The sequence below is a fragment of the Dipodomys merriami genome, unplaced genomic scaffold (assembly GCF_024711535.1).
Source record: "Dipodomys merriami isolate MVZ:Mamm:240054 unplaced genomic scaffold, mDipMer1.0.p SCAF_70, whole genome shotgun sequence".
NCBI lineage: Eukaryota > Metazoa > Chordata > Mammalia > Rodentia > Heteromyidae > Dipodomys > Dipodomys merriami.
Genome location: NW_027206291.1, coordinates 5,821,404 through 5,846,927, shown reverse-complemented (window position 1 = coordinate 5,846,927; position 25,524 = coordinate 5,821,404). Strand labels below are relative to the sequence as shown.

Below are 25,524 nucleotides of genomic sequence, written 5' to 3'. Positions count from 1 at the left end.
AGGACACAGTATCCTGGTACAACCTCACATTGTGCATGTGTGGAGATCACATATTATAGACATGATGAGTAAGCACATCATTAAACATCACTTTATTTCATCCTTTCTGCCATCAACATGGCTACAGGAACAACCACACACAAAAAAACTCAGATCTAGTTTTGAGAGGGACTATTCCTTCTAGGGAACACACAGTGTCTGTAGACCAGCCCTGTCCCCACTTCTGGACACTTAGATATATGAGCAACCTGATACATGTTCAAGTCTGAGACTTGAAAGAACATAACTCTTAGCACAAAAGGACAAATAGCCTAATTTAACCTGAGACTGAGAGGAAGGTCTGGGACCCATATCATGCCAGATGTTTACCCTAGGCCATCAGCAGTACAACTGACCAATTCATACTGAAAGACACTCTGTAACAGTGACTACTCTGAGCCCAGGCCACAGTTCTCATAGCTCTACAGCAGGGAGAATAGTGTCTGTCCCACAGAAACTGAAGACAAAGAAACATGTGGACTAAAGGGTCTTATAAAGTACCTAGCTGGGCACCAGTGGCTCACACCTGTAATCCAGCTACTCAGAAGGCTGAGATCTAAGGATCCTTTGATCATGGTTCAAAGCCAGCCTGGGCCCTAAAGTCTGTGAGACTCTTATCTCCAATTAACCACCAGAAAACCAGAAGTGGTACTGAGCTCAAAGTAATAGAGCGTTTGCCTTGAGCTGAAGAGCTCAGGGACAGTACCCAGGCCCAGAGTTCAAGCCCCACGACCAAAAAAAAGTACCTAGCAAGTTGGGAATATAGCTCAATAACGGAACATTTGCCTACTATGCATGGAGCCTTGGGTTCCATCTCTAACACAGAGGATAGATAGACAGATAGACAGATAGATAGATAGATAGACAGACAGACAGACAGGCAGACAAACATGAAAGTTAAGTAAACCTGGCCACTGGCCAATCTGCGCAGAAAAGTTTGCAAGACCCCTTTCTCAACCATGGCTGGGTACCATGGCATTAAGTCTCATCCTAAACTACCTGAAAAACTGGGATCAGAAGCATCACTTTAAGCCAGGCTGGTGGCTCACACCTATAAGCCTACTCAAGAGGCTAAGAATCTAAGGATCATGATTTGAAGCCAGCCCAAGTAGAAAAGTCTATGAGACTCTATCTCCAATTAATCACAGAAAAAAAAGTAGGAAGTGGTGCTGTACCTCAAGTGGTAGAGTACCAGCCTTAAGCAAAAGCTTAAGGATAGAACCCAGGCCCACCAGAGTTCAAGGCTGCAGATGGGGATGGAAGGAGGAAGGGGGGGGGGGGGGCGGGTGAGAAAAGTTCATTGTTCTAAGCCAGCCCCGACAGAAAAGTCCACCAACCAAAGTCCATCTTCCATCTTAACCAAGGAAGTTCAGTACAGTGGTGTCCTGATATTCCAACTATATCAGAAAGCAGAAAAACAGGAGAATCTGGCCTGCACAGAAAGCAAGACCCTATTCTCAAAAAATAACCAGTGCAAGCCACAGCTGGTAATTCATGCTTGTAATTCTAGCTACTCAGTAAGCTGAGTTATGAGGATCACGGAAGCCAGCCCAGGCATGTGAGATCTTTATTTCCACCAAAAAGCCAGGAGTGGAGGAGCTATAGATCAAATGGTAGAGTTGTCAGCCTTGAGCAAAAAAGATGAACAGTGGTGAGGCCCTGAATTCAAGCCCTAGTACTGGCATGAAAAAGTGCTAGGATGGGGCTGGTAAGGTGACTCAGTAGTAGAGCGTTTGCCTTGCATGCATGAGGCCCTGGGTTCTATTCCTCAGCACCACATAAGCAAAAAGAAAAAAAAAAGCCGGAAGTGGCGCTGTGGCTCAAGTGGTAGAGCGCTAGCCTCTAGCTGAAGAGCTGAGGGACAGCGCCCAGGCCCAGAGTTCAGGCCCCATGACCGGACCAAAAAAAAAGAAAAGAAAAGAAAAGAAAAAGTGCTAGAAGCATAGTCCTGTGGTAAAACACTTGGCTAGGAAGCATGAGGACCTAAATTCAAACTGCAATTCTACAAAAAAAAAAAAAGTACCAGTCTGCACATGCCTATAATGCCAACTGGGGAACTGGAGGCAGGAGGATCTCAAGTTCCAGGGAAGTCTGGGCTATACTTTTTTTTTTTTTTTTTGGTAGGTCATGGGTCTTAAACTCTGGGCCTGGGCATTGTCCCTCAGCTCTTCAGCTCAAGGCAAGTGCTCTACTACTTGAACCACAGTACCATTTCTGGTCTTCTGATGGTCTATTGAAGGTAAGAGTTTCATAGACTTTCCTGTCCAGACTGGCTTTGAACCATGACCCTCAGATCCTAAGATGTCAGCCTCCTAAGTAGCTAGGTTTACAGGCATATATCTTTTTTTTGTCAGTCATGGTGCTTGAACTCTGGACCTGGATGCTGTCCCTCAGCTCTTCAGCTCAAGGCTAGTGCTTTACCACTCTGAGCTGCGATCCTCAGATCTCAGCCTCCTGAGTAGCTAAGATAACAGGCTTGAGCCCACTGGCTCCTGGCTATACTTTTTCTTTTTAGCCCAGACTAAAAAGCTTTATTTCTTTTTTTGGGGGGGTGCTAGTCCTGGGGCTTGAAGTCAGGGCCTGGATGCTGTCCCAGAGCTCTTGTAAAAGCTCAAGGAAAATCCTCTACCACACTAACTGGAAATTAAAAAGTCTCACAGACTGTCCTGGCCTCTTGAGTAGCTAGAATTACAGGCATGAGCCACTAGAGCCCAGCTAAAAGCTTTTTTTTTGGCCAGTCCTTGGGCTTGACTCAGGGCCTGGGCACTGTCCCTGAACTTCTTTTTGCTCAAGGCTAGCACACTACCACTTGAGTCACAGCACTACTTCTGGCTTTTTCTGTTTATGTGGTATTGAGGTATCGAACCCAGGGCTTCATGCATGCTAAGCAATCACTCTACTACTAAACCACATTCCCAGCCCCTCACCTAAAAACTTTTTATTTGCAAGAGATAGAACTCAGGGCCTTGCACATGCTTTACCACTAAGCTATACCCCTTAAATTTTTGAGACAGGGTCTCACTACAGGCCTCAAACTTGAGATCCTCCTTTCTCCAACTTGCAAGTGCAAGAATTACTTTATAGTGTATATCTTTCAATTTCACTAAGAATCAAGCTATAAATGACAACTAATTCCTATTATTAGGTCCACTGAAAGCCCTGAGATGCACAATCAACAATGCATTGAACCCTGGCTCAGCTGTGGCCTCATCTTACTTATCCTACAGGCCTCCAGGAGAGCATCATACAGAAGCCTTCTAAAAAATGAACACAAAACAGTCTCAGGAATACTGAGTTTATCATTGGCCTGGATCTTCTTACACAAGAAGAGCACCCACATCTATCATCCACAAGACACTGCATTCGAGTCTAGCCAGGAAGTCCAACTGTTGAATGACTAGCACATTCTGTGTCACTGATGTCAAAGAAGCAGCTTAGTTCTTTGTAGTTCTTCCATATAAAAATCTGTCCATGCCCTGGAGCCAGTGGCTCATACCTATAATCCCAGCTATTAAGGAGAATGAGATCTACCACTTAAGCCACAGCACCACTTCTGGCTTTTTCTGCTTATGTGGTGTTGAGGAATCGTACCCAGGACCTCATGGATGCAAGGCAAGCATTCTACTTCTGAGCCACCTTCCCAGCCCCGAAAAAAAAAATCTTTAAAAAAAAAAAAAAAAAAAAGGAGGGGCTGGGAAGGCAGCTCGGTGGTAGAGCACTTGCCTTGCATGCATGAGGCCCTGGGTTCGATTCCTCAGTACCACATAAGCAAAAAGAAAAAATCCAGAAGTGGTGCTGTGGCTCAAGTGGTAGAGTGCTAGCTTTGAGCTGAAGAGCTAAGGGACAGTGTCCAGGCCCAGAGTTCACGCCCCATGACTGGACCCCCCCAAAAAAAAAATCTGTCCATGCTGGGCAGTAGACAGGTAGCAAGCCAGGCTTCACTGTCTCAATTCCTCTACCATGGAGATCACAAAAATTTTCCTTGGCAAATACAACCAGAGTTGTCCCCCATATTCCAAGACTCCAGTGGATGCCACAGCAAACAACTGTTTCATCTATACATACATATATACCTACCTAAGAATCAACTTAAATGTATAGGTCAGGAGTGGCTGCATGTGAGTGGTACACTCCTGTACTAAAAATTGGAGGGTCTGCCGTCCAGCTCAGGCAAAAGGAAGTAAGAAATAAGATCTTATCTTAAAAACACTCTCCAAGCCGGGCACTGGTGGCTCATGCCTGTTATCCTAGCTACTCCAGGAAGCTGAGATCTGAGGGTAGCAATTCAAAGCCAGCCCGGGCAGGAACATCCAGGAGACTCTTATCTCCAATAAACCAATAGAAAACCAGAAGTGGCACTGTGGCTCAAGTGGTAGAGTGCTCGCTTGAGCTGAAGAGCACAGGGACAGCGCCCAGGCTCAGAGTTCAAGCCCCACGACCGACAAAAAAAAAAAAAATCTCCAGGGCTTGGTAGCTCATGCTTACAATACTAGCTACTTAGGAGCTAAGATCTGAAGATCAAGGTAAAAAGCCAGCTTGGGAAGGAAAGTCCCTGCCAATGAGACTTATTTCCAATAAACCAGCAAAAAGCCAAAAGTGAAGCCAGGTGTCAGTTGCTCAGGCCTGTAATCCTGGCAACTTAGGAGACTGAGATCTGAGAATCATGGTTCAAAGCCAGCCTGGGCAAGGAAGTCTGTGAGACTTATCTCCAATTAACCACCAAAAAGCCAGAAGTGGAGCTGTGGCTCAAGTGGGAGTACTAGCCTTGATTTTGGGTGTGGGGTGGGGGGTGGGGAGCAGGAGATAGAGGAAGCTCAAGAACAAAATTCAGGCCCTGATTTCAAGCCCCAGGACAGGCACAGGAACACAGGCACACAGGCACACACACAAGCTGGAAGTGGAGCTGTGGTTCAAGTGTTAGAGGACAAACAAAAAGCTAAGGGACAGTACCCAGGCCCTGAGTTCAAGCCCCAGGATCAACACAAAAACAAAACGAAAATCCCACAAAGGGAGTTAGCATAAATCAAGTGGCAGACTGCATGCCTAGCAAATGTAAGGTTCTAGGTTCAGTACTGATATTCTACCAAAATAAAAAATACTTAGCCAGGTACTAATTTTATTTTTGGTTGGTCATGGGGCTTTTGAACTCAGAACCTAGGCACTATCCCTAAGCTCCTTCTGCTCAAGTCTAGTGCTCTACCACTTTTGAGCCACAGCTCATGCTTTTTATGCCTGAGCTGGCCTTGAAATGATCGATCCTCAGATCTTAGCCACATAAGCTGCTAGGATTTTAAGTATGAGTCACCAATGTCCAGCTAAGAAGGCAAAAATCTGAGTCATGGTGACAGCCAGGGCATGATTCTTCTCTAAATACACAGCAAAATAGAGAAACATGGCTCAAGTGGTAGAACACCAGCTATAATTGAAAATGTTGAGTAAAGGCTGGGAATGTTGCCTAGTGGTAGAGTGCTTGCCTAGCATGCATGAAGTCCTGGGTTTGACTCCTCAGTACCACATAAACAGAAAAAGCCTGTAATCCTAGCTATTCAGGATTAACCACCAATTAGCCACCAGAAGTGCACTGTGGCTCAAGTTATAGAGTGCTCACCTTGAGCTGAAGAGCTGAGGGACAGCACCCAGGCTCAGAGTTCAAGCCTCATGACAAACAGAGAGAGAGAGAGAGAGAGAGAGAGAGAGAGAGAGAGAGAGGAGAGAGGAAGGAAGGGAGGGAGGGAAGGAAGGAAGGAAGGAAGGAAGTTAGGAAAGGAAAGGAAAGGAAAGGAAAGGAAAGGAAAGGAAAGGAAAGGAAAGGAAAGGAAAGGAAAGGAAAGGGAAAGGAAAGGATTCCTCAGGAAGGTGGCTGAGTCAAGATCTCAAGACTTGCCCACATTTGTGATTCATCTGGCTCTATCACAGACACAGCTTTGAGAAAACACACCCAGGCAGTGGGTCACCGGGAAAGAAAATTCACTTGGGCTACTGTCCTGCTCAGTGACAGCTATCAGAACCAAACCACAGCTAAAGACACACTGCTAGCCGGGCGCTGGTGGCTCACGCCTGTAATCCTAGCTACTCAGGAGGCTGAGATCTGAGGATCATGGTTCAAAGCCAGCCCGGGCAGGAGAGACCATGAGACTCTGATCTCCAATAAACCACCAGAAAACCAGAAGTAGCGCTGTAGCTCAAGTGGTAGAGCGCTCGCCTTGAGCTGAAGAGCTGAGGGACAGCGCCCAGGCCCAGAGTTCAAGCCCCACGACCGACAAAAAAAAAAAAAAGAACGCATTATCCTGCCCATGTAATTGTAACCCCTCTGTACAGTATGTTCACAAATAAAATAAAATAAATTTAAAAAAAAAGACACACTGCTAGCCAGACCCACCAACAATACTAGCTCACCCTCCCAACCCACACACACTTCCTGTGTGATCAGGAAAAACCCAAATCAGGAATGCTGCAGAATCCTAGCCTAGAGTCCTTAGCCAAGTGATCAGGAAGAAGTTTATATTCCCAGTCCAACCCTGGCTGATGTGTGTGTGTGTGTGTGGGCGGGGGGAGGGGGGGAGTAGCCTACAAAGATCACCTAAATACTTAATTCCAGGTGAAAAAGAGAAGGGAGAAAACCAAAGTTGGGTGCCTTTCAGAGAATCCAGTAAGGGGTCCAGATGAGACTGAAGCCAAAGGTTGATAGGAAAGGCAGGCACAGCCTCATGTGAGGTACAAAGCAGCCTCTACTCCAGGTGTTCAACACCCAGCACTTCCAAGGCTGCGCCTGTAGCATCCCACATGGTTCTGCACAGTATACTATGAAGGAGCAGAGGAAGGTGACCCCCTAAAAAAAGAGTCCACACCGAACCGTGGCAAACGACATGCATCAAGAAAGATTGAGGGGGTTGGGAATGTGGCTTAGTAGTAGAGTACATGTATGAAGCCCTGGGTTTGATCCCTCAGTATCACATAAACAAAAAAAGCCAGAAGTGGTGCTGTGGCTCAAGTGGTAGAGCATTTGCCCTGAGCACAGGGAGGCTTAAGGACATTGCCCAGGCCCAGAGTTCAAGCCCCAGGACCAGCAAAAAAAAAGAAAGAAAGAAAGAAAGAAAGAAAGAAAGAAAGAAAGAAAGAAAGAAAGAAAGAAAGAAAGAAAGAAAGAAAGAAAGAAAGAAAGAAAGAAAGAAAAGAAAGCTGAGGCTAGCTGGGCTCACACCTGTAATCCTACCTACTCAGGAAGCTGAGATCTGAGGATCACGGTTCAAAGTCAGCCCAGACAGGAAAGTCTGTGAGACTCTTATCTCCAATAAACCAATAGAAAACCAGAAGTGGCGCTGTGGCTCAAGCGGTAGAGCACTCACCTTGAGCTGAAGACTACAGGGACAGCTCCCAAGCCCAGAGTTCAAGCCCCACAACGGACAAAAAAAAAAAAAAAAAGAAAGCAAGCTGAGGCTGGGAATGTGGCTTAGTGGTAGAGTGCTTGCTTGGCATGCATGAAGCCCTGGGTTTGATTTCTCAGTACCACATACACAGAAAAAGCCAGAAATGGCCCTGTGGCTTAAGTGATAGAGTACTGAGCAAAAAGCTCAGGGACACTGCCCAGGTCCTGAGTTCAAGCCCAATGATTGGGGGGAGGGAAAAAAAAGACGAGCATGTGTTGAATGTAAAATGCCCAAAATTTAAGTCTACTTGGATTGTATTCATACTGCCAACATGTGCACACATGTACATTGAATAAATTTACTCCCTAACTTTGTGTGGATGTGTATGTACCGGAGGAACTGGGCTTGAACTCAGGACCTAAGTGCTGTTCACTTGTACTCTACCACTTGAGCCACAACTCTACCTCCACCATTTTCTGGTGATTAATTTAAGTCTAAGTCTTTCCTTGCTTCAAACTGTGATCCTCAGATCTCAGCCCCTAGAGTAGCTAGTAAGTCTTTCCTTGCTTCAAACTGTGATCCTCAGATCTCAGCCCCTAGAGTAGCTAGTATTATATGAATGAGCTACCAGTGCTCAGCTCTCCACAACTTTGTTGTTAGAGAGGTGTGTGTGTGTGTGTGTGTGTGTGTGTGTGTGTGTGTGTGTGTGTGTGTGTGTGTGTGTGTGTGTGTGTGTGTGTGTGTGTGTGTGTGTGTGTGTGTGTGTGTGTGTGTGTGTGTGTGTGTGTGTGTGTGTGTGTGTGTGTGTGTGTGTGTGTGTGTGTTCTGTTTTCTGTTTTCTGTTTTCTTCTTGTCAGTCATGGTCCTTGAACTCTGGGCCTAGGTGCTGTCCCTGAACTCTTCAGCTCAAGGCAAATGCTCTACCACTTGAGCCACAGTACCACTTCTGGTTTTCTGGTGGTTTATCAGAGATAAACCTCAGACCTCAGCCTCCTGGTAGCTAGGATTACAGGCATGAGCCACCAGCACCTAGCCAGGTTTTTTGTTTTTTTGTTTTTTAACTGTTATTATAAAGATGATATACAAAGGGGTTAACATTACCTATGCCAGATAACGAGTACCTTACTTTTTGGACAATATCACCCATTTCTTCTCTCTCCCATCCCTGCCCACAAATTTTATAGTTCATTTTCAATATAGTATCTACTTACTTATACCATACTTACTCTTTTTTCTTTCTTTCTTTTCTTTTCATGTCGGTCATGGGGCTTAAACTCTGGGCCTGGGCATTATCCCTCAGCTCTTCAGTTCAAGCTCTACCACTTGAGCCACTTTCTCATGGACTCTCCTGCCCAGGCTAGCTTTGAATTGGGATCCTCAGATTTCAACCTTCTGAATAGCTAGGATGACAGGCTTGAGCCACATGTTTTTGTGTGTGCTGGAACTTGGAACTCCAGGCCTTCCATTCTTGCTCCCTTTTTTTTTTTTGGTCAGTCCTAGGGCTTGAACTCTGGGTTTGGGCGCTCTCCCTCAGCTCTTCAGCTCAAGGCTAGCACTCTACTACTTGAGCCACAGGGCTACTTCTGGTTTTCTGGTGGTTTATTGGAGATCAGAGTCTTGCCTAGGGTTGACTTTGAACTGCGATCCTCGAATCTCAGGCTCCTGAGTAGCTAGGATTACAGGTGTGAGCCACTGGCACCCAGCTCTTGCTCTGCTTTTTTGCTCAAGGCTGGCACTCTATAAAAGCCACATCTCTATTACCAATTTTTGTTGGTTAATTGGAGATAAAAGTCCTGGATGAAGTGGTGCTGTGGCTCAAGTGGTAGAAAGCTTGCCTTGAGCTGAAGAGATGAGGGACAATGCCCAGGCTGAGTTCAAGTCCCACGGCCAACCAAAAAAAAAAAAAAAAGAATCTTACTTAGACAGCTAGGAATATGGCAATATGGCTTAGTGATAGAGTGCTTGCCTCATATGCACAAAGCCGTGGGTTTGATTCCTCAGTACCACATACACATACAAAGCTGGAATTGGCACTGTGTCTCAAGTGGTAGAGTGCTAGCTTTGAGCAAAAGAAGGTCAAGGATAGTGCCCTGGCCCAGAGTTCAAGTATCAGGACTGGCAAAAAAAAAAGTCAGGTTGGGAAGGTGGCTCAGTGGTAGAGCACTTGCCTTGCATGCATAAGGCCCTTGCCTTGCATGCATAAGGCCCTGGGTGTGATTCCTCAGCACCACATAGGCAGAAAAAGTCAGAAGTGGCGCTGTGGTTCAAATGGTAGAGCACTCACCTTGAGCTGAAGAACTCAGGGCAGTGCCCAGGTCCAGAGTTCAAGTAGCACAACTGATGAGAGAGAGAGAGAGAGAGAGAGAGAGAGAGAGAGAGAGAGAGAGAGAGAGAGAGAGAAACTTACCTTCTTAATTAACTAGAAAAACCTAGAAGTAGAGGTGTGACTCAAGTCATAGAATGCCAGGCTTAAGGGAAAAAGTTAAAGAAGCTTTGAGTTCAAGCCTCAGTCCAAGAACCAAAAAAGAAGAAGAAGTAGTAGTCTTAGACTTTCTTCGATTTGTCTGCACAGGCTGGCTTCAAACCATGATTCTGATCTCAGTCTACTGAGTAGCTATGATTACAGGTGTGTGAGCCACTGGCACCTGGCAAGAGAATTTTTTTTTTTTTTTTTTTTTTTTTTTTTTTTGGTCCTGGGCTTGAACTCAGGACCTGGGAGCTATCACTAAGCTTTTTTTGCTCAAGACTAGCACTCTACCACTTGAGCCACAGCTCCACTTCCAGCTTTTTTGCTAGTTAATTGGAGATAAGACTTTCATAGACTTCCCTACCCCAGCTCACTTTGAGCTCACCGCTTTGTAACAGATTATGGACATAAGCCTCCAGTACCAGGCAAGAAAAACACTTTTAAATTTGACTGAGAAATCTATATAGGGCCCTTGGGACTGGCCCAGCACAAGGCAGCTCACTGACACAAAAACTGGCCCACACATCAGGAAACCCTGCTTCCTAGCTGGCCTTCTTCCTGTAGGAAGGAAGGTGGTTATAGAATGGGGATTCAGTTATCCATAGAACAAGAGCTCCAGGGCAGGGCTGAGCCCAAAGACAAATGAAATCTTCAGCTGTTTCTATAGCAATTTCCCACATAAGCCAACGGTAGGGCCTCAGACAAAAGTCTCCCCCTGAATGGGCGGGGGCAAACAATTTGGGCTTGGAAGTCTTAAGGAAAAGCTGAAGCCACCTACCCAGGCTACTATCAAGTGACAGGAGGACACATGACACAATGACAAGCTCCCATTGCTCTTAGAACTCTTCTTGCCCTCACTGTAAAAAATGGTTCCTTGTCATAGACCACTGTGACAGAGGGATTGATTTTCCCTTCTAGAAGAACATATTCAAGAACCTTGGCTCAAAGGCTCCCCCACACACACACTCAACTCCCTGAGGCTCCCTGAACCTACAAAAATTCCACCTGGGGCACTGGCTTGCCCTCAAGTGACCCATCTCAGAATGAAATCCCTCACTGGTGGCTTACTACAAATGACCTAGTCTGTCCACACACTGGATTACTATGAACTAATAGGCTACAAGGTAGAGGAACCTTCAGGACATTTATTCAATGAGAGAACCAAACACAAAAGGCACCACAGTGAGCTGGGCACCCATGGCTCACACCTATAATCTTAGCCATTCAGAAGGCTGAGACCTGAGGATCACATTTCAAAACCAGCCTGAGCAGGAAAAATCCTTAAGACTCTTATCTCCAATTAGAAAGTAGAGCTGTGGCTCAAGTGGAAGAGTGCTAGCCTTGAGCAAAGAAGCTCAGGGACAGTGCTCAGGTCCTGAACTCATCTCCAGGACTGGCACCAAAAAAAAAAAAAAGCCCCACAGTGTGGGGTGCCTCCATTGACAGAAAATGTACAAAACAGAAGAATCCACAGACAGGAAGTGGATTTGTAGGTTGAAGAGGGGCTGCTCACCGGGACAGTGTTTCTTTTCAGCAAAATAGTGTTCTAAACCTATACAGATATAATGGCTGTACCATCTGTAAAAATACTGAATTTGCCAGGCATTAATCATTCATGCATGTAATCAATCCTATTTAGGAGGCTGAGATCCAGATGATCATGATTCCAAACCACCTGAGGCAGAAAATCTTTAAGACTCCATCTCCCAAATAATAAGCAAAAAACTGGGCTGAAGGTATAGCTCAAGTAGTAAAGTGCCAGCTGGGTAAGCAAGCTGTACAAGAACAGGCTCTGAGTTCAAATGCAAATAAGACGGAACCACTGACCTGTATGTACACTTTTAAGGGTGAATTTTATGATATGTGAGTTTATGTCTCAAACTTGTTCTGGTTCTTGTTTTGTGGTGCTGAGGCAAAACCCAGGGTTACATACATGCCAGGCAAATGTTCTATCACTTAGCGACAAGTTGTTATTTAAGGTTATTTTATAATTTTTCATAATAAAAAGGTTACCCTGAAAAGGAGAAGAAAAAAAAGGGCCCAGGACTAAAGTCCCTACTCTGGCTAACCAAGTCCTAACTAACCAGTCCTTTGTTACCATCTTACCCACTCCCAACCACCTCTCCAGAAAAATTGTTCAGCTACAGACCATGAGTGGCCCCCAGTGTCAGGAGAGGGGCAGAGTTACTAAATTATAATTATATCTCTCCTGCCTACACATGAGAGTGCCTGCCCATTTCAGCCCCATACCCACACAGGCCACACACCCATGTGTGTGTCTGAATCAGGCCTACTGAAATTACTAATGCTCAGGCAACGTAAAAACCTATACAGAGCAAGCCAAAGTTTTGGTGAAAGCCTGAGTTCCTGAGAATCCCAGGAAATAAATATAACAGACATCCATCTAAACTTAAGGACACTGGGCAGCCCATGCCCTTGAAATTCAGACAATAATGGACATTATTTTTCTCAGTCTCTGGTCCTGTTCTACACAGTAGGGCCACCTGTGCCTTTCAGGGTGTTGCGCAACATCCCTGTTCTCCCCATCCACCTCCACCGCCACCCCACAAGATTCCCAGATTTCCCTTGAGGGCAAAAGTCCCAATAGAATGACTGGCTTAACCTTTCCATAGAAGAGAAGCAGAACTGATCACTTCTGCATGGGCCCCCAGCCTAGAGGGTTGCCATCCTGTTGGTGAGGGGCCTTCCTTCCTCACCTGGGACTGAGTTCCATGAAAACGAGGGGAACACAGCAGGATCTCTCTATTATTTCCTATGACTGTGCTTGCGTGAATCTCCAATTACCCCATAATAAAAAGGTTAACCTGAAAAAAAGACAAGAACTTTCAGCAAGAGGCCAAAGCGAAAGGGGAAGGGGTGAAACTCTGCAGTTCAACTCACCAACTCCCTACATCTCCCCAGTTCCTGGCTTGCCTCCCTCCCACTTATGCTATATCTGTCTAGAACAGAGTAAGCAGTGAATCTGAATTTGTGAGACCAGAACACTAAAACTACAGCTCATGATGCCAAATATGGAATCCCAGTCTTTGTCTTTTATCCCTTCTCTTTGGAGAGCAAGTCATCCGCCCACACAAGGCAATCTAAAGGTTAATCTGCCTCCCCCTACCCTTGTGTACAGGGACTAGGCAGGACACTCATCCTCCAGGGTCAGCATCAGAAAATACCTTCTGAGTCAATGAGAAGACTGAGGATGGCTCACTCCACCCCTCACCACTACTCACCAACTTACTCAGCAGCCCTCATCAGAGGGGCACTCAGCCAAGAGGAGGCTGACTCCAACACCACCCACAGCCTCATGAGTCACCAATGAGAAGGCCAACCTTGGTTTTTCCCCTAAGCTGCCCACCAGGCAAGCCACTACAAATGGCACTTGTACCTTTCCTATCAGAAGGGTCATCTTGCATTAGAAATGCTGCTGTGGACTGCCTACGTAGGAGATTACCCAGAACCTGATTCAATTCAATAATCTCACTTTGTCAGATGTGCAAACCCAGTCCTAAAGCTGGACATTCCCAAGTGAAGACAGCTGTGGCCATGTGACCCTTTCTCCTCCTACAGAAGATCCTTCCAAGAAGCCACCCATACCATTCCCACAACCAAACTGGCACTATCACACTGCTGACCTTTCTGTGCACAAAGGACCTACCTTCACTTTACAAGGTTTAGAGATTAAGAATGCAGTCTTACAGTCTTCCAGCCCTGGGCACTTCCAGAACTATTAACAAGTACACACTCACAGGAATTGCTGGGACACTCCAAGAATCCAAATTTCTCAAGTAGTCTATTTCATGCCACGGGTCATGGGGTTACCATTCTCATGGCAACCTTCTTACAAGGTACTGCCCCTCATTTCTCCTGCAGAATCCCTCCATTCATAGAAACTGTGGAAGGAGGTAGAAGAGGGCACTGTAGAGCTATAAGAGGGCACTGTAGAGCTATAAGAAGCTGCTGCATGCCAGGCGCTGATGGCTCAGGCCTGTAGTCCTAGCTACTCAGGAGGCTGAGATCTGAGGACCACAGTTCAAAGCTAGCCCAGGCAGGAAAGTCCATGAGAGTCTTCTCTCCAATTAACCACCAGAAAAACCAGAAGTGGTGCTGTGGCTCAAGTGGTACAGCACTCACCTTGAGCTGAAGAGCTGAGGGATAGTACCCAGGCCCAGAGTTCAAGCCCTACAACTGACCAAAAAAAAAAGCTTTTGCACCTCACTCACGCTTAGGAAGTAGGGAATTTCTATGCTCCATCTCACCCCTCCCCATGACAACTACAGCTGGACAGAGCCCACAAGACATCAGAAGTATATTAGGGCCAGCACTCTGGCTCCTGCCAAATGAGGTCCCAGCCAGGGAGGGAAAGGCACTGGTGCATTGGTGATCTTTCCCGCCTGACAATGGAAAGCCAAAGCCAGCCAGGTTCAACTGAAACCTTCATGAAAGACAGGACCTAGCCACTGCCACTGCATTAGCCTTCATCTTCATCCTTAGAGTAAAGAGCAGGGGCAACAAATTAACTCTCTCCTTGACATTCAAAGATGGCAATTTTAAGATGTCAGCTCCTAGGAGTCTTCAGGGTCAATGGAACTCATTTCACATAAAACTAAACTCGAAGGTCTATAGGTCTAAACAGCTTTATGCTTGTCATGAAAAACTGGAAAAGAGCCCAGAGTCCAGTGACTAGCAGGTGAATGAATGGATCAACAAACCATGATCACACACATGACCATGGTTTTTGAACTCAGCAATAACAGAATATTACAGCAAGCCTGGTTACTGGTGGCTCACACCCATAATCCTAGCTACACAGAAGGCTGAGTTTTGAAAATCAAGAGTTCAAAGACAGGCTAAGAAAGCCAAATCTAACAGACTCTTCTCTCTTCTCTTGGTGTGGATCAAGTCGTGGAGCTCCAGCCATGAACAAAAAAGATGAGTGAGGCCCTGAGTTCAAGCCCCAGTATCACTATCACAAACACACACACACACACACACACACAAGCACGCACGCATGCACGCACACCAGCCCCAGTACCTGTGGCTCAGGCCTGTAATCCTAGCTACTTAGGGAGCTAAAATTCAGAGGATCACAGTTTGAAGTAAGCTGGGTAGGAAAACTGGAGAGGGGCTGGGAAGTTGGCTCAGTAGTAATGCTTGCCTTGCATGCACAAGGCCCTGAGTTCGATTCCTCAGCACCACATAAGCAGAAAAGGCCAAAAGTGATGCTGTGGCTCAAGTGGTAGAGCACTAGCCTGAGCTGAAGAGCTCAGGGACAGTGCCCAGGCCTAGAGTTCAGGCCCCACAATTGACAACAAGAAAAAAGAAAAATTGGAGATACTCAACTTGCAAAATAACCAGCAAAAAGCTGTAGTTCAGATGGCATAGCTCTAATTGAGCAAGCCAACACACCAGCCTGGACCCCCAGGCAATTACAACAACAAAACAAACAAAAAACTCTAGACGTGACTTTGAGACCCAAAACAATGCAAGGCTACACCCAGATTCAATTCCTCTGACTTTCTAAAACAAGGTTAAATTAAGGGCATTAAGACCGAGAGAGTTGAAAGACAGGTGACGGAGGCGAGAGGGAGTCTGAGGATGGCTGGATTTGTTCTGCAACTCGACTGTGGTTATAAGACCCCCACGTACCTGTCAAGCCCCCCCCCCAAAAGAGTTTGTTAATGGGAAGAGCACGAAATCAAAATTAACTGTTATCTTTCGGGCCTAATAGAATGAGTGGTGGGAGGAGTTAAAAGTTTCCCAGGTTTGAGAATGGAACCCGGTGGGAGTTTCCACCCCAGGCAGGATGCACGAGCAGCCCAACAGGAAAAGCCAGAGTACCAGTCTGCACCTCACCCAAGACCCGGCAGCCTCATTTCCACAAGCCAAGCCAAAGAGCAGAAGAGGGTACCAATGTGGGGACCCTATCCACTAGGTCCCGGGCAAAACTGCACCCTACTTCAGTGTTAGCCCACAGGCACCCACCAAAACTGCTTACTTTGACTTCGACCCAAAATACATACGCCCCAGCCCCCCCCTACTTCCCAAAACCCCCCAGAAGGGACGCCTTTGTATACTTTCCATTCTCCCTGACATCTTACAAGGGTCACTGGGATGACAAGAACGACGTTCCTGACTTCCCAAAGTCATTCCAGTCCTGTCTACCAACATGATAGGGACAACCATTCTCGACTTCTCAGGTTCACTCTGTCCCTGGCCCCCAAGACTCCAGAGACAGAAATCCTTCATTGAGAATCATCAACCGGGAAAGGGGAAGGGGGATGGGGTGGGGGGAAACACAAGGAACAGCGTGTCCTCAAAAGCTGGCACAAAAAGCTGACAGCGTCAGGGACACCCAGACCTGCGCCAGGGACACCCAGGCCAGCAAGCCGCAGGCTCCTAGGGAAAGCCCGGACCCGCGCCGGCCCGCGCCCGCCCGCCCCCGGGGATAACCAGGGCAACAGCAGCCGCCCGGCGCGGGCCAGCGCGCGCGCGCGCGCGGAGGGAACACCCGGGTCCTCAAACACCATTCTAAGACTCCGTCGCCCAAGTCCCTCGCGCCTCAGAGGACGACCTCCCCGGGCGGCACTCACGTAGACCGGCAGCGGCCAGGGGTAGACGGCGGGCTCGGCCCCCACGGGCGACTTGAGTCTCAGCTCCAGCTTTTCCCCCATGTCAGCGCGCGCGGCCGCCGCACCATGCTAGTCCGGCGGTGGGGGGAGGGGCGGGGCCGCCGGCGGGAGGGCGGGCAAAAGAGGAGGGTGGAGGGAGGGGCGGGAGGCCAAGGGGAGGGGGCCCGGCTTGGGCTTCGGCCGCTGTCGCCGCCGCCGCCGCCGCCGCGCTCCCGTCCGGCCCCCGGCTCCCTCTTTGTAGTCACAGGCCCGGGATGTCTAGCACCGCCGCCATCTTGAGCTGGCGTGAGGTGAGCACAATGAGCCAGGGGCTGGGCGGAACCACTTTCCGCGGGGATGCGGGGGAGTCCCGGCGTGAGGAGGCGGTACGCAACCGTATCTCCGCGTCACGGCGTGCGCGCCACCCCTCCGCTGCCACGCCCCCGTAGATTCTCCCTGCTTGTACGTATCTACGCAAGCACGTACACACGTGAGCAAGCTCCCGCTCACGTCCTCGGCTGCCCTTGCACGCCCCCAGCAGCCGGAAATGAGAACCCGGGGAAATCCTACCGACCGACAGGACTCGGAAAGTTGCGAGTTCAAATCCAACCGATGTACAGCTAACAAAACCATAAATCCCTGAGTGTAAGGTCCTTCTCCAGATTAGACATAATACTCGTTCATAATAAATAATACTGCTTATAGAGCATCTCTACGCACCAACTACTGGACACACAGTTCTGGCTCAGCAAATAGATGGTCCTTCCCATAAAGAGCTTTCTGTTTTATGAATTTATATATTTTGCAGTTCTGAGATGAAACCAACCCAGGGTCTCTCCCGGCTCTACCAGTAAGCCCCACTCCCAGTTCCAGTTCCAGTTTCATTTTAAGGAGAATCTTCCATTTGTTTGTTTGCTGATCATGAGGCTTAAGTTCTGGGCCTGGGCACTCTCCCAGAGTTTCTTTTTGTTCAAGGTGAGCACTCGTCCACTTAGGCTACAGCACCATTTCTGCCCTTTTTTTTGGGGGGGGGGGGAGTTGGTCATGGGACTTGAACTCTTGGCCTGGGCGCTGTCCCTACCCTCTTCAACTCAAGCCACAGTGCCACTTCCGGTTTTCTAGTGGTTTATTAGAGGTAAGAGTCTCCCGGACTTTCCTGCCCAGGCTGGCTTCCAACTACGATCCTCAGATCTCAGTCTCCTGAATTGCTATGATTACTAGCTTAAATCACTGCCAGGCCTCTTCCTTTCATTTTAGGTGGAATAGTCGAGATAATTGTCACAACATGAATGATTTAAAGCCAGGTGCAGGTGGCTCACACCTGTAATCCTAGCTACTCAAGAGGCTGAGAGCTGAGGATCACAGTTCAAAGCCTGCCCAAGGAGCAAAGTCCATGAGACTCTTATCTCCAATAAACCACCAGAAAACCAGAAGTAGCACTGTGGCTCAAGTGGTAGGGCACTCACCTGACCTAAAGAGCTGAGGGACAGCGCCCAGGCCCAGAGTTCAAGTCCAGTCTGACAAAAAAAAAAAAAGGAATGGTTAAAAAATATATATCAATGTCGTCAATGTCCCCTGAGTAGAGCATTATCAAATTGCATCTCAAAGCAAGGTCTTGAAACTGAGAGCTTGGGACCAAGGATTAGCTTAGATGTCTGAATGTATTTTTATTAAATTAACATTTAAATCACTGGGATTGGAGTAAATTGGTAAATAGTTAACTCAAAACCACAGGGGAGTCAGGCGCTAGCTACTCTGAAAGCTGACATCTGAAGATCTCAGTTGAAGTCAGCAAGAGTCCTTGAGACTCTTTATCTCCAATTAACCACCAGAAAACCAGAAATGGAGCTGAGGCTCAAAGTGGTAGAGCTCTAGCTCTAGCTCTGAGCAAAAAAAGCTCAAGGACAGTGCCTAGTTTCTGAGTTCAAGCCCCATGACAGACCAAAAACAAACAAACAAAGGAGGCTCCAGTGGCTCAAGCCTATAATCTTAGTTACTCAGGAGGTTGAGATCTGAGGACCACAGTTTAAGGCCAGTTTGGGAAGGAAAGTCCTTAAGATGAGACTCTCATCTCCAGTTAACTAGCAAAAAGCCAGAAGTGGAACTGTGTCTTACATGGGGACAGGGGCTGGGAAGGTAGCTTAGTGGTAGAGTGCATGAGGCCCTGGGTTCAATTCCTCAGCACCACATTAGCAGAAAAAGCCAAAAGTGATGCTGTGGCTCAAGTGGTAGAGGGCTAGCCTTGAGCTGAAGTGCTGAGGGACAGCACCCAGGCCCAGAGTTCAGGCCCCACAACCAACAAAAAATCCTAAGGGACAGTGCCCAACCCAAATCCCAGGACAGGTACACACGTGCACATGCATGTGCGCTTGCGCACGGGCGTGCGCGCATGCGCGCGCGCACACACACACGAGGAACCAAATGTTAGTGGCTCATACCTGTAATTCTAGGTACTCAGAAAGCTGAGATCCTCACATCTCACCAGTCCTGACAGGAAAATCCTTGAGGTGAGACTCTTGTTTCCAGAAAAAAGCAAGAACTAGAGTGAATCAAGTGATAGAGCACCAACCCAGAGCAAAAGCGCTAAAGGACAACACCCAAACCCTGAGTTCAAATCCCAGTACTGGCTTGCACACAAAAACTAAAACACAGGAGGGCCCTTGTTTTATAGTAGGATCCTGCCCTGGGTCCTCTACAGACAAGGCTAAAAATAAAGATGGATTCTAGATACTCAGGAGGCTGAGATCTGAGGATCACAGTTCAAAGCCAGCCAAGGCAGGAAAGTACATGAGACTCTTGTAAGCGCTTGGACAGGTAAAACTAACTCTCTCTCTCTCTCTCTCTCTCTCTCTCTCTCTCTCTCTCTCTCTCTCTCTCTCTCTCTCTCTCTCTCTCTCTCTCTTTCTCTCTCTCTCTCTCCTCTTTCTCTCTCTCTCCCCCTCCCCCCTCTTTCCCTCTCCTCCTCTCTCCCTCCCCCTCCCCCTTTCCCTTCCAACTGAAGGTAAAAGTATGAATGAGTTTAAGTTTAAACTCCTCCCCTGCGAGACCCTCCTGCTACCTAGATAGTGGACATGACCAAGTGCTCTCTCTGGGGGTAGGAAGTGAGGTAGATGGCAGTCCAGGTAGGTCTGGGTGGAGAGAGGGAGGGGCCAGCTGTAAGGCAGGAATTCCCCAGGCAGGGAGGAACTCAGGTCTGGACAGAGCTATGGACCAAAGGTGGGCATAATGCTTACAACTCTTATCTTTTTGGTTGGTCGTGGGGCTTGAACTCTGGGCCTGGGTGCTGTCCCTCAGCTCTTTAGCTCAAGGCTAGAGCTCTACCACTTGAGCCATAGCACCACTTCCAGTTTTTCTGGTGGTTTATTGGAGATTAGAGTCTCACTGACTTTGCTGCTGGGGTTGGCATTAAACTGCGATCCTCAGATCTCAGCCTCCCAAGTAGCTAGGATTATAGGCGTGAGCCACCAGTGCCCGGCTGCTTACAATTCTTATCTCCAAAATAAAAAAATCAGGATGGATTCACTTGCTGTAAAGTCAACGAAACTCAAACTATTACCTGATCTTACCAAAAATTAGAAGAGGTAACAGTCAATTTTACCCTCCCCCCAATTCCAAATGGAGAGAAACAAAAGTGGTAATGAAGTGCCCTCCCTCAATCACTACAGGAAAAAGTTAACTGTACAAAGATATGTTAATTTTTCTATAGTTCTGTTTCTCCTTTGCAAAGGGAAGTAACTTTTGTTCTTGTGTTGGCTTGACTGAACTCTCTCTGTTCTGGAGTTTCTTTTGCTCAAGACTAGACCTCTACCACCTGAGCCACAGCTCCACTGTGGCTTTTCTGGTAGTTTAGTAGAGTTAAGAGTCTCATGGACTTTCCTGCCCAGGCTGGCTTTGAACGAAGATACTCAGATCTCAGCCTCCTGAGTAAGAATGACAGGTATGGAGCTACCAGCACTTGGCTTTTTCTCTTTTCTTTTTTAACCTGTTGGTTCTGGGATTTGGACTTAGGGCCTGGGCACTGTCCCTTACCTTTTTCTTTTTTTTTTTTTTTTTTTTTTTTTTTTTGTCGGTCATGGGGCTTGAACTCTGGGCCTGGGCGCTGGCCCTTAGCTCTTCAGCTCAAGGCAAGCGCTCTACCACTTGAGCTACAGCGCCACTTCCGGTTTTCTAGTGGTTTATTGGAGATAGGAGTCTCACGGTCTTTCCTGCCCGGGCTGGCTTTGAACCGCGATCCTCAGATCTCAGCCTCCTGAGTAGCTAGGATTACAGGCGTGAGCCACCAGCGCCCGGCGTTCCCTTACCTTTTTCCATTCAAGGCTGGCCCTGTACCACTTGAGCTACAGCTCCACTTCCAGCTTTTTACTGGTTATTTTGCAAATGTAATCTATCAAACCATTCTTTTCTGTTATGGCTTCAAACTAAGAGTCTCTGAATTTTAGCCTCCTAAATAGCTAGAATTATAGACCTGAGCCCACATACCTATTAGATCTTAACTCTGTTTGGTTGGTTAATTTTAGGCGGGCCTGGGGCTTAAACTCAGAGCCTGGGTATTGTCCAGGAACATTTTTGCTCAATGCTATGGCTTGAGCCATACCTCTGCTTACCACTTGAGACACCCCTCTACTTCTGGCTTTTGGGTGGTTAATTGGTGATAAGAGTTTCAAGGAGGGCTGGGAAGGTGGCTCAGTGGTACAATACTTGCCTTGCATGTATGAGGCCCTGGGTTCAATTCCTCAGCACCACATAAGCAGAAAAAGCCAGAAGTGGTATTATGGCTCAAGTGATAGAGTGGTAGCCTTGAGCTGAAGAGCTGAGGGACAGCACCCAAGCCCAGAGTTCAGGCCCCAGGACCGACAAATAAGACTTTCAAGGACTATTACTGCTATAGCTGGTTTCTAACTGCAGTTCTCAGATCTCAACCTCCTGAGTAGCTAGGATTAGCCACCAGCATCCAGCTTAACTCCTTTTTTTGTTTGTTTTTTTGGTACCAGTACTGGGGGCTTGGACTCAGGCCCTGGGTACTGTCCCTTAGCTTTTTCATTTTTTTTTTTTTTAAGTTGGTCGTGGGGCCTGAACTCTGGGCCTGGGCACTGTCCCATAGCTCTTCAGCTCAAGGCTAGTACTCTACCACTTGAGCCATAGCGCCACTTCCAGCTTTTTCTGCTTATGTGGTACTGAGGAATCGAACCCAGGGCCTCATGCTTGCGAAACAAGCACTCTACCACTGAGCCACCTTCCCAGCCCATGTTCCTTAGCTTTTTCTGAACAAGGCTAGCACTGTGCCAGCTCTACTTCTACATTTTTAACTGTTAACTGGACATAAGACTCTCATGGACTTTCCTTTTAGAGCTGACTTTGAATCATGATCCTCAGATCTCAGCCTCTTTAGCTTCAACCAACAGGTGAATGGTCAGCACCAGGGCTAGATCCCTAACATTTTTTTTTCTTTTTCTTTTTCTTTTTTTTTGTCAGTGGGGAGCTTGAACTCTGGGCCTGGGCGCTGTCCCTTTGCTCTTCCGCTCAAGGCTAGCACTCTATCACTTGACCTATAGTACCACTTTGGGCTTTTTTCGTTTATGTGGCGCTGAGGAATTGAACCCAGGGCCTCATGCATGCAAGGCAAGCACTCTACCACTGAACCACCTTCCCAGCCCTAGATCACTAACTTTTGCTCTTCCTGCTTCTACCTAGGAAAGGCTGAGTTTTGCAGGTAAAACTCTCGGCTATACTTTCACTTTGTGTTCAGAAACCTCATCCAATCAGTTGAAGACCTTAAGAAAACAAAAGGAGATTTCCCCAGGAAGAGGAAATTCTGCCCTCACACTGTCTTTGGAAATGAGCTGCAATTTCAATTCTGGGTCTTCAGGCTGCTGGCCTACTCTGCTGAATTTGGACTTGCAGCTTACACAATCCAATGAGTCAGTTCCTTAAAATAAATTTCCCTATTTATTATGTGCGCACTCAGATCTATTTCTGGAGCTCTGAATAATAGCAGGGGAGCCAAGGCTTTACTTTCAATTACCTAACTTCCTTGGGCTTTGTGGTACACTCTGTAATCCCTGCATTTGTGAGGCAGAGGATCCAGAGTTCAAGGTTACTTATGAAGACCTTGTCAAAAAAAAAAAAAAAAAAAAAAAAGCTGGGGAGAGGAGATTGTTGGGAAGGTGGCTTAGTGGTAGAGTGCTTTGCCTAGCATGCATGAAGCCCTGGATTTGATTCCTCAATACCACATAAACAGAAAAAGCTGGAAATAGAGCTGTGGCTCAAGTAGTAAAGTGCTAGCCTTGAGCAAAAGATGTTCAGAGACAGTGCCCAGGCCCTAAGGTCAAGCCCCAGGACTAGCAAAAAAAAAAAAAAAGGTGATGCAGGTGACAGGTGAGGAGGCTGAGATATTTGGGTCTTGGTAGAATTATTTTATGGTTGTTGTTGATTCCAGAGTTGAACTCATGTCCTCATATTTTCCCTTGGCTTGTTTGCTGCCACTTGAGCCAATCCTCTAGTCTAGCTTTTTGCTGGTTATTTTGGAGTCTGATGTGTTCTCTGTGTGTGTGTGTGTGTGTGTGTGTGTGTGTGTGTGTGTGTGTGTGTGTGTGTGTGTGTGTGCCAGTACATGGGCTTGAAATCAGAGCCTAGGTGCTGTGCTTTAGCTTTTTTGTTCAATGCTACTCCTCTACCATTTGCCTGGATTGGTTTTGAACCCCAACCCTCAGATCCTCAGCCTCCTAATCATGGTTCAAAGCCATCTTGGGCAGAAAAGTCCATGAGACTCCTATCTCTAACTAACCAGCCAAAAGCCAGATATGGAGGGTTGGCTCAAGTGGTAGAACCCTGAGTTCAAGCACCAGTACTGGTACATTTTTTTTTGAGAGCTGGGAATGAGGTTTAGTGGTAGAGTGCTTGCCTGGCATGCATGAAAACCTGGGTTCAATACCTCAGTACCACATAAACAGAAAAAGCCAATCCAGGATTGAACTTATGTCCTCATGTTCTCTCTTGGCTTGTTGCTGTCACTTGAACCAAGCCTCTAGTTTAGCTTTTTTTTTTTTTTTTTTTGGGGGGGGGGGTCCGGTCGTGGGGCCTGAACTCTGGGCCTGGGCGCTGTCCCTCAGCTCTTCAGCTCAAGGCTAGCGCTCTACCACTTGAGCTACAACACCATTTCTGGCTTTTTTCTTTTTGCTTATATGGTGCTAAGGAATCGAACCCAGGGCTTCATACATGCAAGGCAAGCACTCCACCACTGAGCCACCTTCCCAGCCCCTAGCTTTTTTTTTTTTTTGTCCGTCATGGGGCCTGAACTCTGGGCCTAGGTGCTGTCCTTAAGCTCTTCAGCTCAAGGCTAGCACTCTACCACTTGACCCACAGTGCCACTTCTGGCTTTTTTCTATTCATGTAGTACTGAGGAATCGAACCCAGGGCCTCATGCATGCAAAGCAAGCACTCTACCACTGAGCCACCTTCCCAGCCCCTAGCCTAGCTTTTTGCTGGTTATTTTGGAGTCTGATGGGCTTTTTTTGTGTGTGTGTATGCCAGTACTTGAGCTTGAAATCAAAGCCTGAGTGTTGTGCTTTAGCTTTTTGTTCAACGCTGGCCCTCTACATTTGAACCTTGCCTCTACTTCCTGCTTTTTTTCTTTTTCTTTTTGGTGCTTAATTGGAGATGAGAAAGAGTCTCACAGATTCTCCCACATAGGCTGACTTAAAATCACAATCCTCAGGGCTGGGAAGGCTCAGTGGTAGAGTGCTTGCCTTGCATGAATGAGGCCCTGGGTTCAATTCCTCAGCACCACATAAGCAGAAAAAGCTGCAAGTGGCACTGTGGGTCAAATGGTAGAGCACTAGCCTTGAGCTGAAGCGCTGAGGGACAGTGCCCAGGCCCAGAGTTCAGGCCCCACAACCAACAAAAAATAAATAAATAAATAAAATAAATCACAATCCTCAAATCTCAGCTTTCCAAGTAGCTAGGATTACAGCATAAGCCAAGGAGGCCCAGTTATCATGGACTTTTCTGCTCAGGCTGTCTTTAAATCCCAATCTTGCAGATTCCAGCCTCCTGAGTAGCCAGAATTACAAGCATGAGCTACTACTGCTTGGTTTCCAAGAGGGATTATACTTGTAGTCTGTTCTCATCCACAGGTCCAGCTAAGTCCTCCTCCTGCCAGAGGTGTTCATGAACCACAATATGAACCCAGCTTTCATCTGTTCATTCTGCTCACCCCTCATCTACTCATCTGTTCCTTCACATAGCCCCCTACCTGTCCAGAACCAGCTCAGAACCCGGTCCAGAAGGCCTGATAGCTAAGTGCTTATCAGCAGTCAAGGCCTGGAAACCCGAGAAGAAACAGGTAGTTGGTCTGCATTTCTTTGGAGGAAGGGTCAGAGAACCTACTGTCCACTGAGAGGATGAGGCATCCCTAGTTTATTGGGAGAACCAGCAGGAGAAGGAATCTCTAGCTTGTCCCTTCAAAAGCCCAAATTAGCTGAGTGCCAGTGGCTCGCTCCTATAATCCTAACTATTCAGCCGGCTAAGATCTGAGGATCATAGTTCAAAGCTAGCGGGAACAGGAAAGTCCCTGAGACTCTTTTTTTTTTTTTTGTGGATGTTCGTGGGGCTTAAATTCTGGGCCTAGGCGCTGTCCCTGAGCTCTTCAGCTCAAGGCTAGCGCTCTACCACTTAAGCCACAGCACCACTTCCAGTTTTCTGGTGGTGAATTGGCTTTGAACCGTGATCCTCAGATTTCAGGCTCCTGAGCAGCTAGGATTACAGGCGTGAGCCACCAGCACCCAGCTTTCCCTGAGACTCTCATTTCTAATAAATTACCAAAAAAGCTGCAAGTGGAGCTGTGGTAGAGTGCTATCCTTGAGCAAAAGAAGCTTAGGGACAATACCGAGGACCTGAGTTCAAGCCCCAGGAATAGCAAAAAAAAAAAAAAAAAAAAAAAAAAATTCACTTTGTATAAAGGTCTTCAGTATCCAGAACCCCTTGGTGATATGCAAATCCACATTCACTTAAGGAAGTAAGGAAGTCTGTCCTC

At 47.1% G+C, this 25,524-nt stretch overlaps 1 protein-coding gene across 6 annotated transcripts in view; it reads right to left on the bottom strand.

Annotated features, from left to right (window-relative positions):
* Dot1l (DOT1 like histone lysine methyltransferase) overlaps positions 1-16,812 on the bottom strand; it is a 66,651-nt gene extending 49,839 nt beyond the window's left edge. For 5 of the 6 annotated variants that reach the window (XM_070007952.1, XM_070007946.1, XM_070007944.1 and 2 more), the window contains exon 1: positions 16,476-16,812. In XM_070007952.1, the coding sequence (XP_069864053.1) occupies positions 16,476-16,556 (81 nt within the window). In that variant the 5' untranslated portion in view covers positions 16,557-16,812. The remainder of the gene's footprint in view (positions 1-16,475) is intronic. The other variant, XM_070007947.1, reaches the window with a different exon arrangement.
* Between the last annotated feature and the right edge of the window lie 8,712 nt (positions 16,813-25,524).